This window comes from Citrus sinensis, chromosome 2 (assembly GCF_022201045.2).
Source record: "Citrus sinensis cultivar Valencia sweet orange chromosome 2, DVS_A1.0, whole genome shotgun sequence".
In the NCBI taxonomy this organism is placed as follows: Eukaryota; Viridiplantae; Streptophyta; class Magnoliopsida; order Sapindales; family Rutaceae; genus Citrus; species Citrus sinensis.
Genome location: NC_068557.1, coordinates 20,296,686 through 20,314,699, shown reverse-complemented (window position 1 = coordinate 20,314,699; position 18,014 = coordinate 20,296,686). Strand labels below are relative to the sequence as shown.

General features: G+C 32.6%; 1 protein-coding gene across 1 annotated transcript; it reads left to right on the top strand.

Moving 5' to 3' along the window:
- Nucleotides 1–10,898: 10,898 nt before the first annotated feature.
- Nucleotides 10,899–12,716, top strand: LOC127900318 (uncharacterized). The gene is made up of 2 exons (XM_052434950.1): nucleotides 10,899–11,557; nucleotides 11,657–12,716. The coding sequence occupies exons 1-2, from the start codon at nucleotides 10,899–10,901 to the stop codon at nucleotides 12,714–12,716; spliced, it is 1,719 nt and encodes a 572-aa protein (XP_052290910.1).
- Nucleotides 12,717–18,014: the final 5,298 nt, after the last annotated feature.

The following is an 18,014-nucleotide window of genomic DNA, read 5'->3' as shown; positions in this document are numbered from 1 at the left end:
TTTTACTGTTAATTCAAAAAAAAAATTTGTCCATTGGGTGAGTAATTCAATTAATTCAGAATTTTTTTTATCCGTTGGGTGAGTAATAAAATTAATTTAGAAAATTTTTATTATTTAATAAATAGAAAAAATTAATTTTTAAGTGCACCATTGTTATTTATTTTTTAAAATAATTAATTTTTTTTTTCAAAACAACATATTAAATTAAAAAAAAAATTATGGTTCATTGTTACAAGAGAATCACGCAACTATCACAACGTTAATAAATCCTATCACAACTCACTAGTGTGTTGATGAGATACTATTATAGTAGTAAACTAGTAGTACGGGAGGAGCTTGCATTCATTATGTAGAATATTTTATTTCTTTGAATTTAAATTCTCAACTCAAATTTTCAACACGGTAGTTGACTAGTTGTCATATAGTGCACATGCAGACGTGCAGATTGTAGATTTTTAAATAATTTAAGATTTTTTTTCCACATGCCAACCAAGCACTTGCCTCACGGCTATATTTATATTTCACTAAATATTTTTTTACTTACTCTTTTTACTCCCACCGACAAAGTAAATAAAATTAATTTTTGTCTTTTTATTACTATCTAATATTATATATACACGCCATTATGCTATAATGCTTCACAATTCTTATTCTTCTTCTTTTTCCTCAAACTTTCCAATATTCTAAAAGCCAAAATCATTATGAATCCGCAGCAACATAATATGAATGCAGAAGAACCTCAACACCCTCAAGAATACGGTGTTGATGTAGTTGGACCTCAACAAAACGCTAGGCTAAATCAACCCAGAAGTCATTTTTTAAATGAGCTTTTTCAAAATTTTACTACAATAAGGGAGGAAATAATAGATAATAGTTTGCATCGTCCTTACAAGCAGATGATCTTGAGGTGCAACTATTGTCATCGAGAAGTTATTTATTCAAACAGCCATGGCACCTTGGGTTTATGTCGGCACGTGTCAAATTGTTTAGCTCGCCACCAGCCGAGATAGAATTAACCTTGCTCATTTCCCGTATCCATAGTTGTGATTAATAAATGTTTTTTTCGTGCTTGTTATTCGTCAATTGATCGTAGTTCGTGTTTTGTAGTTGTAACTTGTAAGTTGTGACCTAAGATTTGTTATATTAATATTTCGTAGTTATGACTTATTGTAATGATTATTCGAGGATTGTATTTTTAATTTTAATTAATTATTATTATGATCTATGGAATTAAATTTAATTAAATTATGTATTGTTGTGTTATGAATTATGATTGATTATTGTGAAATAAAATATATAGTTGTGAAATTGTGATAAACTAATAATAAAATGTTAATTGCTCTCTTAATAAAAATTAATATGATTATGATTGTGAATATTATTATTATTATTATTTTATTATTATTATTATTATTATTATTATTATTATTATTATTATTATTATTATTATTATTATTATTATTATTATTATATTGGTGGGCTTAAAAAAACACATCAGACACGTGGGCTTGAATAAAGCACGCTAAAAAAAAAAAGTTGGTGGGCCTTTTTTGGGCACAGCCCACGGCACGACATGAGCACGGCACGAGCGGCTCGTGCCGTGGGCCGTGCTGGGCTCAACTGAAAAAAAGATAGGCACGGAATTTGGTGGGCCGTGCCGTGCCCGCCCACGAGCCCTTGTGGGTCGATAGTTGCCGGCACGGCCTATTGGCCATAGTTAATTGGAACAGTGGTGCTAGAAAATTCTGATTTTTAGCATCATGTATGACTTCGTCCATTTTTCTAACTGCCCAAATGATCTATGAAAATTATGTAGAATTTTTTTGAATCCTCATTTGTTTACTTACTTTATGTTTAATTTCATAATTTTTAGTTGAGTATAAAAATTATTAAAAATCATTATGTTGGGCTGCTACAAATCTGAAGACTGCTTCCCAGAATTGCGATGGCTGATGGTAAAATTATTTTAGATTGTTAAAAGGCTTTAGAATGACCTATAAAAATTATATTCGTATAATATTATGATTTAAAGTTTATTTGACTAATTTTCATTGAGTTAACATTAAGTTATGAATTTTTTAATTACAAAACACAAGCCTGAAAGTTTTTGGACATATTTGCTGGTCTCTTAATATAAATTCATTTAAAATAGTTTTACATCTTCAACAATTCTAGAAAAATTAGTACATTGTTTCTTGATGTTTCTACTGCTGTAATATCAAGTGGTCTAATTTTTATGAATTTTATTAAATATTTTACGAATTTTTTAATTCAGCTACCTCTTTTTTATCACTATTGGACAGTGTGGATATTTGCATGTAAAATTCTTTTTGCAATATGTTTCTGACTTTTATTCTTTTTTTTTTAATTTTCATATGAAATGCTACATATGTTTATGGTTTCTTTTTTTATTTTTTACAAATTTCTGACATATGATTAGCCTAGTAAAAATAAGCTTGTATAGGATGATCAGGTTTAGACTAGCTTTGATGGTTTAGTGCTTATGAATAGGCTTGATTATATTGGATTTATATCAAAATCAGAATGAGCAATAACATTGATAAGAATGTGCTGTGGCGTTTTAGGACAAGAGCGAGCTCGTGGTTGAGGTTACCGTTCTTTTATTGTTGAGGATCGAGATAGGTAGATTCATGCATGATGCATGTATTTCACTATTAAATTACTTTTAATTCATGGTATGTATTATGTTGAACGAAAAGTATATAAAATTGATTTATTTAGTCTATTACAATGTTTTGTTAAGTAAAAATCATTCTTTAAAATTATTTATAACAAAACTTGTTTTATTAAAAACTTGTTTTATAAATTGTCTTTAAAATGAAAACTTTAATTAATTTTTTTTAAGCCAAGTACTTTGAAATAATTATTAGGGAAATTATCCACCGTCCACCAGTTTTTTTCCAACTTTTTCAAAAATACACAATTCTTTTTTTTTCTTAGCTGGAATCCACTTGAAGTTACATTTCTTTTCACTTGTCCACTTCTATTTGGAGACCGTTAAGAAAACTAACGAAATCTTATACAAATGACTATTTTGACTCCCAAACGAAAGTAACAATTTCACCCTAAAAATAATCAGATTTTTGAAATAAAAGCTTAATTATGACGGTCTCATCTTAGATTTAATAACATGTTTTAATGTATCCTATAAAACATGCATTAATGAAATAAAAGCTTAATTATGACAATCCTAGTATTTATCTTTGCAATTGCATTTAAATACACCCTAAATAACATTTCGTTAACCACAATAATTGGAAAATATCATATCATAGTTATCCAAAAATACAACATTAATGTTTCGGATGCAATAATGTTTTATTTGGCATTTTAAATCGGATTATTTTTGGCATTTTTTTAGGGTGAAGTTGTTATTTTCGTTTGGGGGGCAAAACAGTCATTTGTATAAGATTCTGTTAGATTTCTTAACGGTCGCCAAACGGAAGTGGACAAGTGAAAAGAAATGTAACTTTAGGTGGATTCCAACAAAAAAAAAAGAATTGTGTATTTTTAAAAAAGTTCAAAAAAAACGGGTGGACGGTAGATAATTTCCCTAATTATTAATTATTTAAATGTAATTTATGAAAGCTTATAAATGATTAAAATTTTAAGGATGGTTTTAAATGATTTGGCTCTTTGTCCATAGTGATGTTATATTATGTTATGTTATGTTATGGAAGGCTAGCCGGATGTTGTGCACATATGATATTAATGTTAATGATTTCCGTGGGGTATAGTGCCCTAATGGTGTTATATGGCCAGGTCACCGAGTTTACAGGTGATACTATGTGGCATGAGCTAATTATATTTTATTTGTTTCAAACACTACTGTTATGTTTAAAAGATTTTAATGACTTTATGGTGTTTTGATTTATTTTTACTAAATGATGATTTACATAGGTAATTTCCCTTATTATTATGTATATCTAAGAAATTCAATCAATTATATTTTAATAGTTTTGGTATTGTGTATGAATTTACTTACTAAGTTAATAGCTCACCCTCATTACCATATTTTTGTAGACAAAGTTATATTATTTGAGCTTATGGTTTTAGAAGGAACAGTAAGAGCTCGGTTTCTTTTGGGGAATAATGTTACAATAACAAGTTATGAATATTTTAGCTTCCTTTGGGATAATATTTATTTAAGAATATGTTATCTCATTATTTATTTTCTATTGGAGGTTTAGAACATTTGTTGTTGGATATTATTTTGAAGGTTTTAGAAGTGAGAATGATGAAATGCAATCTCCATGGCGAGTCCAGTGCCGTTTATTGTGACGACCATAATGCTATATGGGGTCACAAATGGTAATCCATAAAACACCCACAGTGGTCAAATATGGGTCTGGCTTGAACTATTCCACTGCTCTTTTCTTGTAGATCTTCACAAATGTTGGTCTGCAGTCGAATCATTTGAAAATGTGAATAATATTAATTTACACCAATTAAATGAACCAATTTTATCTAATAATCACTATAGTATATCATGATCTGTAAGAACGGTAGTATTGTTTGAAGTTGAAATTCATGTTAAATGATTAGATATTATTAAGATTTGGATAACTTTCTAGGAATCCACTAGGGGCCATTGGATTGAAGTTGGATCTATATATATTAAAAAATCAAAACTTTAATAGCTAACTAAGTAAAGATAGCAAATTGAGCAAAAGATACTCAAAACCACACAAACGCACTTCAAGAATAAAAAGGAAATAAATTTCAAGATACTCAAAACCACTCAACCACACCCCGAGAATAAAAGGGACATTGATTTTAATAGAGATTCTGTTTGGGATTAATATGCTATAAATTTTAAGCTACAGTTGTTGTGAAAAAAAAAACTATAATTATGAAACAAAAGTTCATAATATGTTGTAAACAAAAATTTTAACTAATAATTTTGACAAAATTATTAAACATATAATAGATTTTCTATTATACAAGTAAAAAATTATATGAATATAATTTTCAAGTTACAACAGATAATATTTACCAAACACTTTAGTACTGTAACTTAAAAATTACAGCTGTCCACCCTCAATTCCAAATGTTTTTTTGGGAAGTTTAATGCTAAAAAATATTTCATTGATTCTAGAGAATACTGAAATAAAGAACAAACTAAATTCACAGTGATTCAAAAGAATACCATAAATTTAAGGGTTATGACTCATTGATTCTGCAGAATACCGACACTTAACTGAACTCAAATATTCCCATAAATATTTGAGAACTGAAAAATATTATTGAACTCAAATATGCTTTAAAAGGCTATGATAACTCTATAAAATGAGAGTTTTCATGACACTTTTAGACTTGAATAAACTATACTTAGAGAGTAAATGACACGTTTTTATTGCATTTTAATTATATTTTGCATAAACTCTCATTTTAGTTTATTTTTAATAAATTTTGTTTGATTTAGAATAATTTGTGCGCTTAGATCATATATATAATTGTAGGTAACTTGAAGCTCAAATTTCAAAGAAGGAATGCTGCTGTAATAGGCTTGCAAAGATAAAGAACGAACTTAGTTACAGAAGAATTAAAACAAATCTGGAACAATGCCATTGTTGTAGCACCATTATTGTAGAACCATTGCTGTAGCAATCCTGGAGCATTGACAGAGAAGATTCGCACAAGATATTTAGAAGATTACGATTTAGAGTTTCCAAATCTGGAAGATACGCGCCCTAGACTTCTGGTTGCCCTAATTCCAAGCTATAAAAGGAGTACACACGCAAGGGAAAAGAGAGACCGTCAATTAAGTAGAAAAACCGCAAAGAAACAACAAGAAAATAGAACGAAAGAGAGAGATTGAAGGCTGACAGAGGAGAAATCGTAAAAATAAAATAGAAATTAGTTCTTCTTCTTATTTTCTTGTTTTCTTTTCATTATTGGGATATATTTGATGGCTGAAACTCTTTTATTTATTTTTCTATCGCAAACCATTAACTAAATTTGATTGTGGTTGAGTGATAAATGATATTAATGGATGTTTGACTGATATACGCGTGTTGCTCTGTGTTTGCTATAGCATTTTGTCTTAATTGATTTATTTTAATTCTCTATTTTGGCTGACCACCCATTTATGGATACTAGCTAAGAAAGAGCCTAAAAAATGTCTGACCTAATGGATCTCATTAAGACAATAATTAGTTTTAGATCGAGTTTCCCAAGTTAAGTGAATTTCAATTTGAATATGTTCATACTTGATCTAAAACTAGTGATGAACTAAACATAGGGATTCACCTTGTAAGGCAAATAGAACCTAGATAATTTAATGCTATATTTAATGTTGGTGTAACAATTAGTCACTGTTAGGTTGCATTAAATATAAGATATCCAAGAGGCGACAACTGAGAATGAATAAGAGATTCTGCCCAGTACTATAGTAGATGTTGTGGCAACGGTACTATAACTAAAAAATAGTCAATACCATTAAGTGAGTTTATTCACTCAACTACTCCATTCCCATTGGTTTTATCATTGTGTTTAATGTTAGAGTTTTCTTTATTTCATTTTATTTATTGTATTTTTACTTTAATTCATTTATTAGTTTCATTAGTTGCTTTATTTTCATTTAAAACAAAACTGCACTGTTAAGGTTGCTGTAGCACATCTGATAACAACAATCCCTATAGAGACGATCTGAATACTCATCAATATATTATTTGTTGTGTACACTTATAGATTGACATCCATAGCATTAGAGATTGCACACACTAGGCTATAAGAGAGGGTTATTTATATTAATAGTAATTATCTTAAATCGTAAAGTAAAAGTAAAACAAAATTCTAAATGAAAAAGGAAAAAAAAGCGTCCTAAACTTTAGATAATAAGGAAAATAATCCTAGTATAGTAAGGATTATTAATCTGCATCGACCAATCATGAGCTTCTCACCTCCTTTAAATTTTGTCTTAATGTTTAAGTCAATTAAACCATTGGCAACATCGTATGTTGCACCATTGTCAAAGTACCAGTCATGTTCTCTTTTCTCTTCTGAATGTGCCATATAAGTCGAAGCTTGATCTATGTTTTGCCTTCCACTAGAAAATTCTTTATTAAAACGCTAATAACAAGTGCTAGCACTATGACCATACTTGCCACAAATCTAACACGTGGGACAATTACTGCCTCATTTTCCATAGTGTGTATGACTACATCCTCTGCCATGTCCAACATCACGAGTGTTCATTGAAGGAAAGTTTCTGCATCTTTTTCACTTATCGTTAGTTTGAAAAATGTTGGCATGAAAAGCATTGGTGTCTAGTTCAGAACAAAGCTTACAGTATTCCATTGTTCAAGTCTGCTTTCATGACTGAGTAACAATGAAAACACCTCTTGTAAAGAAGGGTGGCCAGTTCTGGTAGTTATATTGACAAACACATGATCATATTCATCTCCAAAACCTGTAAGAATATAAGAAATAAGATCTTCTTCTTCGAGTTACTTGCCAACAACTACAAGATTGTCCACAAGACTTTTCTTAGTAGATACAAAATAACTCATGGACAAATTGTTCTTTTTTGTTCTTTGTAATATCATCTTCAATTGTAAAGCTCTTGCTTCCAAGTGTGAAGAAAAAGTTTTCTCTAAAGCATCCCATACTTCAAAAGAGGTCTTGTAGTGAACAACCATGCTTAATGCAAATTCAGTCATTGATAGCAGTAACTAGCTAACTAGTGTCTGCTCTTGTTTAACCCACTGAAATAGTCAGGGTTCATTTGTTTCATAATTCTCCTCATTGTCCATTACCACTGTTAAGGTCATTATTTATAGAGTTGGCATCTTATGGCAAATCTAGTTAAATTGAAAGTTTATTTAGTGCATATCTTGTAATAGGGATTAATTTATTAATTCCCTAATTTAGTGAGATTCCAATTTATTAGGAATATTTATTTCGTAATTTAATTAGATGTCTAATTTAGAAAGTCAATTAATGATGAGATTCTATAATTGACGCATGAGATCTATTTAGAGGAAGAAGTTGGTTCAAACAGGAAGTTCATTAAATACTTTAGATATTTCTTGGGAGACAAGTAAGGTAAGAAGATAAGATTTATTTATATTCAGATTCATGGAAATTATTAGAGGAAAGAAACTCTTATTCAGAAAGAATCCAAGTCTTTTAAAACTTGCTATTTTGGTGAAACCCTAGTGCCTATATAAAGAGAGGTATTTCACAATTGAAGGTTGATCACACAATACAGAGCATAAAGCAGAGAAGCAAAATTCGGCCTCCTCTCTAGAGAATCTGGATTTGGTGCATATTGTTGTGTTGATTTGTTTTCTTATCTTCTTTTCTTCTCTGTGGAGAGTCTATGTGGATCTTGGATGACTAGACATTGAAGAATTGAAGAATTGCTATTGATCATTTTGCGAAGTGCCTTGAGGATCATGGATCAAGAGGGGTAGAAATTATTCAAGAGAAGCAGATTCAGTCTAAGGTTGAGTAAACTGTATGGTGATAAACTGTAAGTGAGAGTCTTAAGTTTGGTAAATCTATAGGTTGTAACATCTCAACTTAGTGAATTATTTTTCATCTGGATGTGGCCTCGTGGATGTAGGATTGATTAATCCGAACCAAGTAAAAATCTCCGTGTCATTTATTTTCTGCATTTTATTGTGTTTTTGGAAAATTAATATTTTTAACGCAGATGAGCGGTATTGTGAATAGTTGCAGTGAACAGTAACTGTGAACAATATTTTTGGAAAATTAATTAAGTTATTAATTTTTTGTTTTAATTACCTACATCTATTTGTAATAGATTTAAATTCCTTTCAACCACAATGTACTAGTTAGTAACTTGTGCTCCAAAGATAAAGTTCTCCAAGTTATTCCCTCGGATGCACTACTAGAAAAATGGTCTTTACTGACACTTGGTTTGTGACACTTTATTACAAAGTATCAGTATTTGTATACATATGGGCCATTTTCCGTGTTTAACACATATGTATCACAAATTAATGATACTATGGTGTCTGTAATTGTGACATCAGAAATCGCTGACACTAAAGTATTAGTAATAAAAATAAAATAATTCTAATCACGTAACAAATGGAATTCGAACTTGGGACCTCGAACATCGGAACATTTAAGTTTAAGAAAAAGACCATTGGTCTTTTTCTTGGTGACACTAAGGTATCAGTAAAAGAAAATAAAATATAAATTTCGTTCCAAACTGATTTTCGAACCCAGGACTTTCCAAAGCCAAAGCATTTAAGTTTAAAATTGGAACCGTTCTGACTTTTTGTTAGTTATGCAACTGAATTAGTAGAATATTATAATTTTAATATGAAGCACTTGAAATGTATTGAGCGCGGCTCACTAAAAATTTTAGCGGTTTTTGGCTGAAAATTTATTAGTAAATAATATATTTTCAGTTAAAAGCGGTATCGTTTCACTTAGGAAAATAAAGATAAGTAAAACGCATCGTTTTATACAACCCTAAGACCAAAATCGAAGCTAATTTTTTTCTAAGTCATTCACTCATCAGTCTTTCACCACTCGGTTCTCCTTCTCTGTCAAAGCTAAGTAAACCAAACCCTAAAATCATATCCCTCACTATAATCAAACTTCACGTCGATCCCAACCAAGCTCGAAGCAAAGGAATTCATTTCTATCACGATTCGGTTCTCTCTGTCTCTCTCTCTTCACTGTGATAAATTCGTTTATGAAGGTGCCATTTATTCATTTTTATTTATTCATTTTCCAATTTACAGTGCCTATTTTCCTCATGCATGTTGTTTTGTTGCGGTTTAACTGTAGAATGAGTTTTAAAATTCTTAGTTTTTTTTTTGTAATCTTGATTGTTTATAATTTGGGACCTGGGAAAACCTAACAGAGAGGTAAAGGTAACTGAAGTTGAATTATTGTACTAGAGTCTTTAACTAAGAGTAGTTTTATAAGTGCCTGATTCAAATCAGTTTTCGTTCGTCTCTTTCTTTAGTTGCCTTGTCACTGGACTTTGAATTCAATGTACACTTTAACTGGAATTGATGGATACAATGTCAATGTAGATTTGGGTTTTTCTCATTTTCCCCATTTCTCGAAATTGCATTTTAAATTTTGCATGATGCTTTTAATTTTGGGCCTAACTTGTTCCATTTAATTAGCTCTAGATAAAGATACATATTAACAAAGGGTCAATTCATCAATCCTTTCCCTGTAATGCACTTGCTAGACTTAGTATAAATGCAATATCTCACATGCAAACCCTTCAACAACAACAAGTATTGTCCTTAATCTTTTTTTTATGTGATTTCCCTTGTACAACTCTCTGACATAGTAATTAACAATCTGTCACTTTTGAAGAATCACAAAAGTTTACGGTGTAACAGCTGTCTTCATTTGGTAATTCTTTTAAATCATTCACTTACTTTCAATTTATATTATCGTTGTGTTCTAAGTTTTACTTGTACTGAGATGTTTTAAATATTGACATGTATAGTTTTACTTTCGTTTTTGTTGCATAGACTGTTCTGGAATAAAATTTTCTATTCTAATATATACTTTTGTTTGTTCTAATATGAAAATGAAATTTTGAAAAATGTGGATGTGGCATGTTTTGTTGGCTTGCTGAATGTGTACATGTATGCTCTGTTGGCTTGTTGAATGTGTACATGTATGCTCTGTTGCGTTGCTGAATACTTAGATATATGCTCTGTTGGGTTGCTGAATGCTTACATATATGCTCTGTTGGGTTGCTGAATGCGTACATATATTTAAGTGACTCTAAACAAATAGAATTTAGATTTATTTTGCAATTTGTATTTTTTAATTTAAACCTAAAGTTTGGAGTTATTTGTGCAATTTAAGTAAAATTATTAAACTAACAACATCTAACAAATGAACAGGTAACAATACAAGTTATGGACAAAACTTGGATATTCTGTGATAGATTGTCTGATGAGTATAGTGATGGGGTTGATGATTTCTTGGAGTTTGCCATTCTTAATTCTGAAAATATAATGTCAATTAGATGTCCTTGTACTACTTGTTGTAATATGGAGTTTTTGAGTCCTCAACAAGTGAGGCTACATCTATTTAAAAAAGGTTTTCTAGAAAATTATTTAGTTTGGAATTGGCATGGTGAGGTGGACCGGAAACCTACCTCTGTAAAATGCCAAGACCAGCCACAAAATCAACGTTTTAGATGTCCGGATTATAGTTATGTAGATGACATGGTTCATGATGCTTTTGAGCATTGTGATAAAGATCCTAGTTCTTTTAAGAATGTGCTTGAAGATGCTGAAAAGCCCTTATATCCGGGTTCAAAGCATTCAAAGTTATCGAGTCTAATGAAACTGTACAATATAAAAGGACTTTATGGCTGGTCTGATAGTGGGTTTTCAGTTTTATTAGAAGTGCTTAATGAGATATTGCCAAATGATAATAGTTTGCCTAAGTCCATGTATGAGGCTAGAAAAATAATGAAGCTATTAGGCTTAGATTATGAGAAAATACATGCATGTCGAAATGATTGCATTCTTTATAGGAATGAGTTCGAGAATCTTAGTGAATGCCCAAGGTGTGAAGCATCTAGGTGGCAAATAAGAAAAGATGGATAAAAAAAAATTAGAAAGGGGGTCCCTAAAAAGGTGTTATGGTATTTTCCTATAATTCCTAGGTTGAAAAGAATGTTTCAATCACCACAAACTGCTGAGAACTTAACATGGCATGAAAATAAAAGAATTAGAGATGGCAAGCTTCGCCACCCAGCAGATTCACCAGCTTGGCAGTTAATTGACAAGAAATGGCCTGATTTTGCCCAAGAGCAGAGAAATCTTCGGTTCGCTTTATCATCTGATGGGATTAACCCATATAGCACACTTAGCACTACTTATAGTTGTTGGCCTGTTACATTGATAACATATAACCTTCCTCCGTGGCTGTGTATGAAAAGAAAATTTATGATGTTGTCTCTACTGATATCTGGTCCTAAACAACCTGGAAATGACATAGATGTATACCTAGCACCATTGATTGAGGACTTAAAAACCCTATGGGATGTAGGCGTCGATGTGTTTGATGGTTATAGGAAACAAACTTTTAATTTACGAGCTGTGTTGATGTGGACAATTAGTGATTTTCCAGCTTATGGAAACTTGTCTGGGTGTACTGTTAAGGGGTATTATGGTTGTCTAGTTTGTGGGATAAACACATGTGCATGTTGGCTACCTCATAGTCAGAAAATGTCATATATGGGTCATAGGCTGTTTATTGAAAATTCTCCTAAGCCTTTGTCTGGTACAAATATCTTAAACTTGGTGGCTGACATTGACACCAAGTTTGGGAAAAAGGTCCAAAAAAAGCGTAAACGGGGTGAGGTTGAGGGTCACAATAAGGGTAAAGGTGAGGGTAACAGTAAGGGTAACAGTAAGGGTAAAGGTGAGGGTGAGGGTGATATTGAGGGTGAGGGTGAGGGAGATAGTGAGATTGAAGGTGAGGGTGAGGGTAAAGGGGATGTAGCTCAGTTGCTATACAAAAAGAGATCAATCTTCTTTGATTTAGAATATTGGGAACATTTGTTAGTTCGCCATCAACTAGATGTGATGCATATTGAGAAAAATGTATGCGAGAGCATCTATGGCACATTACTCCATCAACCGGGGAAAATAAAAGATGGAATTAATGCTAAAAAGATCTTACACATCCAGACCTTAGAGAAAAAATTAACAAAGCATTGATTGTATTAGCTCCTGATGAACAAAACAAAGTCCTGCCCCCTGCCCCGTACACTTTAAGTAAGAAGGAAAAAAAATGTTCTGTGAAACCTTGCAAAGTGTTAAAGTTCCTGATGGATATTGTTCTAATTTTAGAAATATTGTTTCAATGGATGATTGTCGTCTTCACGGGCTTAAGTCTCATGATTGTCATACCTTGATGCAACAACTATTACCATTAGCAATTTGAAATTGTTTACCTCAAAATGTCGGATCTATCATAATCAGGTTGTGCCTTTTCTTTAATTCTTTGTGTTCTAAGGTAGTAGAGCCCAATTCTCTAGACCAATTGCAAAAAGAACTTACAATCACCTTATACAATTTAGAATAATTTTTCCTACCTGCCTTATTCGATATAATGGTCCATTTAACAGTCCATCTAGTTGAAGAAGTTAGATTATGTGGCCCGGTTTACCTTCGATGGATGTATCCATTTGAGAGAGAAATGAAACCTATAAAGGGCTATGTACGCAACCGATACCGTCCTGAAGGTTGCATTGTAGAGTGCTATATTGCTGAGGAAGCACTTGAATTTTGTGCTGAATACCTTTCAAATTGTAATTCAATCGGACTACCTACTGGTTGTCTAATTGATTTTACAATCGAAAGGCCACTCGGAGGTGCAAATATTAAGGTGGTTGATGGCCCTACATTAGCGCAAGCGCACCAATGTGTTCTGGTGAACACCCCCGAGATTCAACCATACATAGAGTATGTGACTGAAAATTTGAACCTCTTTTTCGTTAATTTTTTTTCAATTTTAATAATTCTATTGGTATAATTTTAGGGAGCATTTGGCCTTATTGCAATCAACACACCCTCGTCAATTAAAAAAGCCTTTATGGTTGCCAACCGAGCACTCCCGTACGTTTGCTGATTGGCTGAAACAAAAGGTTAGATTAACTTTATTAGATCTAATAAAAGTATCCAAGTAAAAGCGCACAAACTTTTCTCTTTCAACTAATAATTGTGATTTTATTAATTGAACAATAGGTAACAACTGATAAAGTAAATAATGTAGTGGTTGATGAAAAAGTATGGTGGCTGGCAAACAAACCCCACTCAAGCGTGGTTACATATGATGGCTACTGTATTAATGGTTTTAATTTTGCTACAAGAGATCGGGACAGCAACCGCATAACACAAAACAATGGCGTTTATGTAGTTGCTAACACTTTACAGATTTCAAGTTCGAAAGACAAAAATCCTCATTCTGGGGATATGCCTTTTTATGGGGTTGTCAGTGAAATTTGGCAGCTTGATTATCTAGGGGTTAAGAACGTACTTTTCAAGTGCGATTGGGTAGATGATAGAGGGGTTAATGTTGATGAGTTAGGGTTCACTGTAGTCAATTTAGATCGAATAGGCTACAAATCTGACTGTTTCATTCTAGCTCGTCATGCAAAGCAAGTGTTTTATGTGAAAGATCAGTTAGATAATAGTAAATCAGTTGTTTGTTCAGTGAGCTCAAAATGTAATTATTCAAATGAGGACTTGTGTGATGGCATCGATGAGTATGCACCATTATCCAACAATTTTCCAGAATGTAAGTTAGGTTTGGGTGATGAGGAGTTTGTGTCAGAGTAGTTGTTGATGTTTTTCTTGTAAATATTGGTGCGGAAAATGAATAATCCAACTACTATGCCTTATTACCACTACTTCCCGTAAGTCACCAACAAATTTGTTTTTTATTATTTTATTATTATATTAGGATATTAGATTGGTATGTGGTGCACTCATCCACTTTGATGTATTTACAGGTTTGTTGGAGACATGGCAGAAAAAAAAGAGCCAACATTTGATCCAGATCTAGAAGGCAGACCAAGACGAAACCTTACAAAGAAGAAAGACCTGCAGAGAGGAGCTAGTGACGACACTGAGGTTATGTACAATTTCTACGGAGTTCCAGTTGGCAAAAAGAGAAATGATCTGAGGAACTACATTGAGGTGATTGTACGAGAAAGAGTTCCAATTATCTATGATGATTGGAGGAAAGTGCCACTAGACATCAAGGAGACGTTATGGACTCATTTTCAGAAAAAGTTTAAGTTGAGTCTTAAGGCGAAAACCCAAGTGTTGAAGTGGATGGGAATTGCATTAAGGGGCTTTAGATGTAAGTTGGCCAATGAATATATTCTGCCCAATGCAAACAACTTGAGTTCACTGAAAAAGCCTCCTCTTGAGTATGAAGGCATTAAAAAAGAGGACTGGAAGAGCTTTGTTGATAAGATTTTATCTGAAGCCTTTCAGGTATGTTTAAAATTATGTTAGTTAGATAATATTATTGAGTTCATGTAACCATTTTAATCAATATCCGCTTTGTGCAGGACAAAAGTAAGGCAGCAAAGGAAAAAAGAGCTAAGAATATGTACAATCATCACTTGGGCAACATAGGATATGCTGGGTTGTTGCATAAAAGAGTAAGTATAATAACCACTCTATACAAACTTATGACATTTTCAATACAAATAATATGATGATTCATACCAGTTTTCAATTCAATTTTTGTTGAATTATTACAGCAGTTAGACCTCGGAGTTACTGAGCGCGAGATTGACCGCAGTGAAGCCTGGTTATTGGCTCATAGGAGAAAAGATGGAACTTATACACCTGAAGTGCAACAAGTGGCTGAGAGAATTGTAAGTTTCCACCACCACTGTCATTATTTAACTTATTTGTTTTTTTATTCCTAATTTTGATCAAATTATTTTTGTATTTATTTTGTAGAGTGAGCTAAGAAGTCAAGTTGAGCAGGGAACGTTCCAATCCCAAGGACCGAATGATATCCTAGGTGAAGCACTTCAAAAGAAGCCTAATAGAAGTCGGGTGCAAGGATTGGGTCAATTCATCACCCCATCCATGTATTTCAATGTCCCTGACCCCACGGAGTTGGCGCGAGAACGAAGAATGTATCAGGAGAGTTTTCAGTTTATGCAAGCTCAATTAGATCAAATGAATGCAAGGATCAACGCCTGCAACAACACTGAAGTTGGCAGTTCCAACTTTCCTAACTCCAAAGCTGGTTGCAGTGTTAAGATGGAGATAGATCGTCGATCACCCAGCAAAGTTACTCCAAAGTCAGTGACTAACAACCCCAAAGCAACTCCAAAGTCAGTGACCAACAACCCCAAAGCTACCCGAAAATCAGTGACCAACAACAACCCCAAAGCTACCCCCAAGGCGGTGACCAAAGTTAGTCCAAAGTCAGTGACCAATGACTCCACTGTTTGTCCAAAACCTGACAAAAACATCAACACACCTCCCCTGCCATCCCCTGCACAGAATCCACCCCCAGTAGTTTGTGAAGCCACTTCAAAAATCACCCCAAGAAGATCTCCAAGATTAACTCCTTCAAAGAGAAAAGTGGATGGCCGAAGGTCTCCTACAAATGCCGTGGTATATCTGTATGAATAGAAACGAACAACAAAGGAACCCGTTGTTGTAAAACCAGTGACAGCAAGGAAACTGGTTCTGAGAAAGAATACCCGTGGAGCTGTGAAAGCAAGAAAAGAGAACAAAAGTTCACAAATGAACATCTTTTCTTTGATGATTGAGAGCTCCCTGCCACGGACGATTATGATTGCCCATGATTTGAAGACTTTTGGTGTCTACTGGGAGAGCAGATTGGACGAGCAGATTTGCAATGAAGTCATTGAGTTTACAGAGCTCTCAAATTCTGTTTTGGAGATATGGATCAAGTAAGAAATAAAAAACTTGATTTATGTTTTTACTATGTTTTCTGATTTTACAAACTATCATTTATTTATTTCTTATATTCATGCCATGAAAGTTTCTTTTTTTAATAGACACTTGTATGAAGAGATGGATAATGGCAGTGGTGTTATTCCAATTCAAATTGGATGCATAGCTAAGTTACACCCAAGTCAAGCAAGCTACCCAAATAGGTGTTCCTATATTTCAGACCTTTTGGACAAGATTCAAATAGCCCAAATAATTGTCTTCCCATATAACCCAGGGTATAGTTTATTTATTTTTTGTCTATTTTATTTTTTAACATAAATTATTTAAATTTATCTTGTAATCTGTTTTTTTTTTTACTTGTTTGTTTAGTGGCCACTGGGTGCTAGTAGCAATTGATATGGTGAGGCGAAAAATTTATTATCTTGATCCATTAGGTGATAATCCTGATGATGAGTTGAAGCAAATGGTGAATGAGTAAGTTTAATTAGTTTACTTAATTCTTTATTAATTTTTTATGTTGTAGATTAATTTGTTGCATCTGTTATTTATTATTTATAATGGGATAACAATGCATCAAGTGAAGAGTAATAAAAAGAAGGCTGTGCAGTGGGTCTCTGTGAAGGTATTAATGAAACAAAGTTATGATTTCCATTGTTACTTCATCAGTATATTTGAAACTAAGTTTATTTATTTATTTTTTTAGTGTCTGAAACAAGCTGGAACCTTTGAATGTGGTTACTATGTGATGAAGTACATCCAGGATATTGTTTGCGATTTGTGCATTCTTGAAAACAATGTGAGTTTCTCCAGAAGTTGTTTAATATTTGTTCGAAGAATGCATTGTGAAATGGATTTTCTTAAGTGAATTGTGAAGATGGTTAATGGGTGAACAGTTTGCTGCTTTATGCTTGAAACTAGCAATATAATCATATCTTGTGCTAGGGATTAGAGGAAGTGTTGTGTATGTTTAGGATAATCACATACACTTCATTTGCCATATTTATTATAGGTAAAAGCTATAACGCTATATACATTTTACTGAATGCATTCAACATGTTTGGAAAAATTAATGCCAATTTTTACTGTGTTCTACTATGTATTTAAGGCACTTTAGTGAAACCAAAATGACTGGAGCTGTTGCATGTACAAATAGAATGCATATAAATCTCAGTGTTCAGTGTTAAAGTATTATTGAGCAATGATTGGACTTGCTGCATGTACAGATATAAAGCATATAAATCCTAGTGCTGAGTGTTAGAAGTAATATTGAGTAAAGCAAATAATATATTATAAATTATCAGCTTCTTAGACAGCTTTGGTAACCGTTGTTTGCTATGGTAATACAATTTATTTGCATGTTCTTCAGTTTTGATGTTAATCCTGGCAAACTTAAAAATATATGTTGAATTTGTGTTGTTCTATTTTAGGACAGATTCTATAATATATGAATATATTTTGTTGCTTTATTTTTGAAGTTCAAGGGCTGTAATGAGTACACTATGGACGATCTTTCGCAACTTCGCGATCAGTGGGCGATGTATGTTGCAAAGTTACTTGTAG

Excerpts from the sequence above, each read along its gene's own strand:
- LOC127900318 (XM_052434950.1), top strand. The coding sequence starts at position 10,899 with ATGGACAAAACTTGGATATTCTGTGATAGATTGTCTGATGAGTATAGT. Across the intron at positions 11,558-11,656 it reads AATCTTAGTGAATGCCCAAG|GTTGAAAAGAATGTTTCAAT; the intron begins GTGTGAAGCATC and ends TATAATTCCTAG.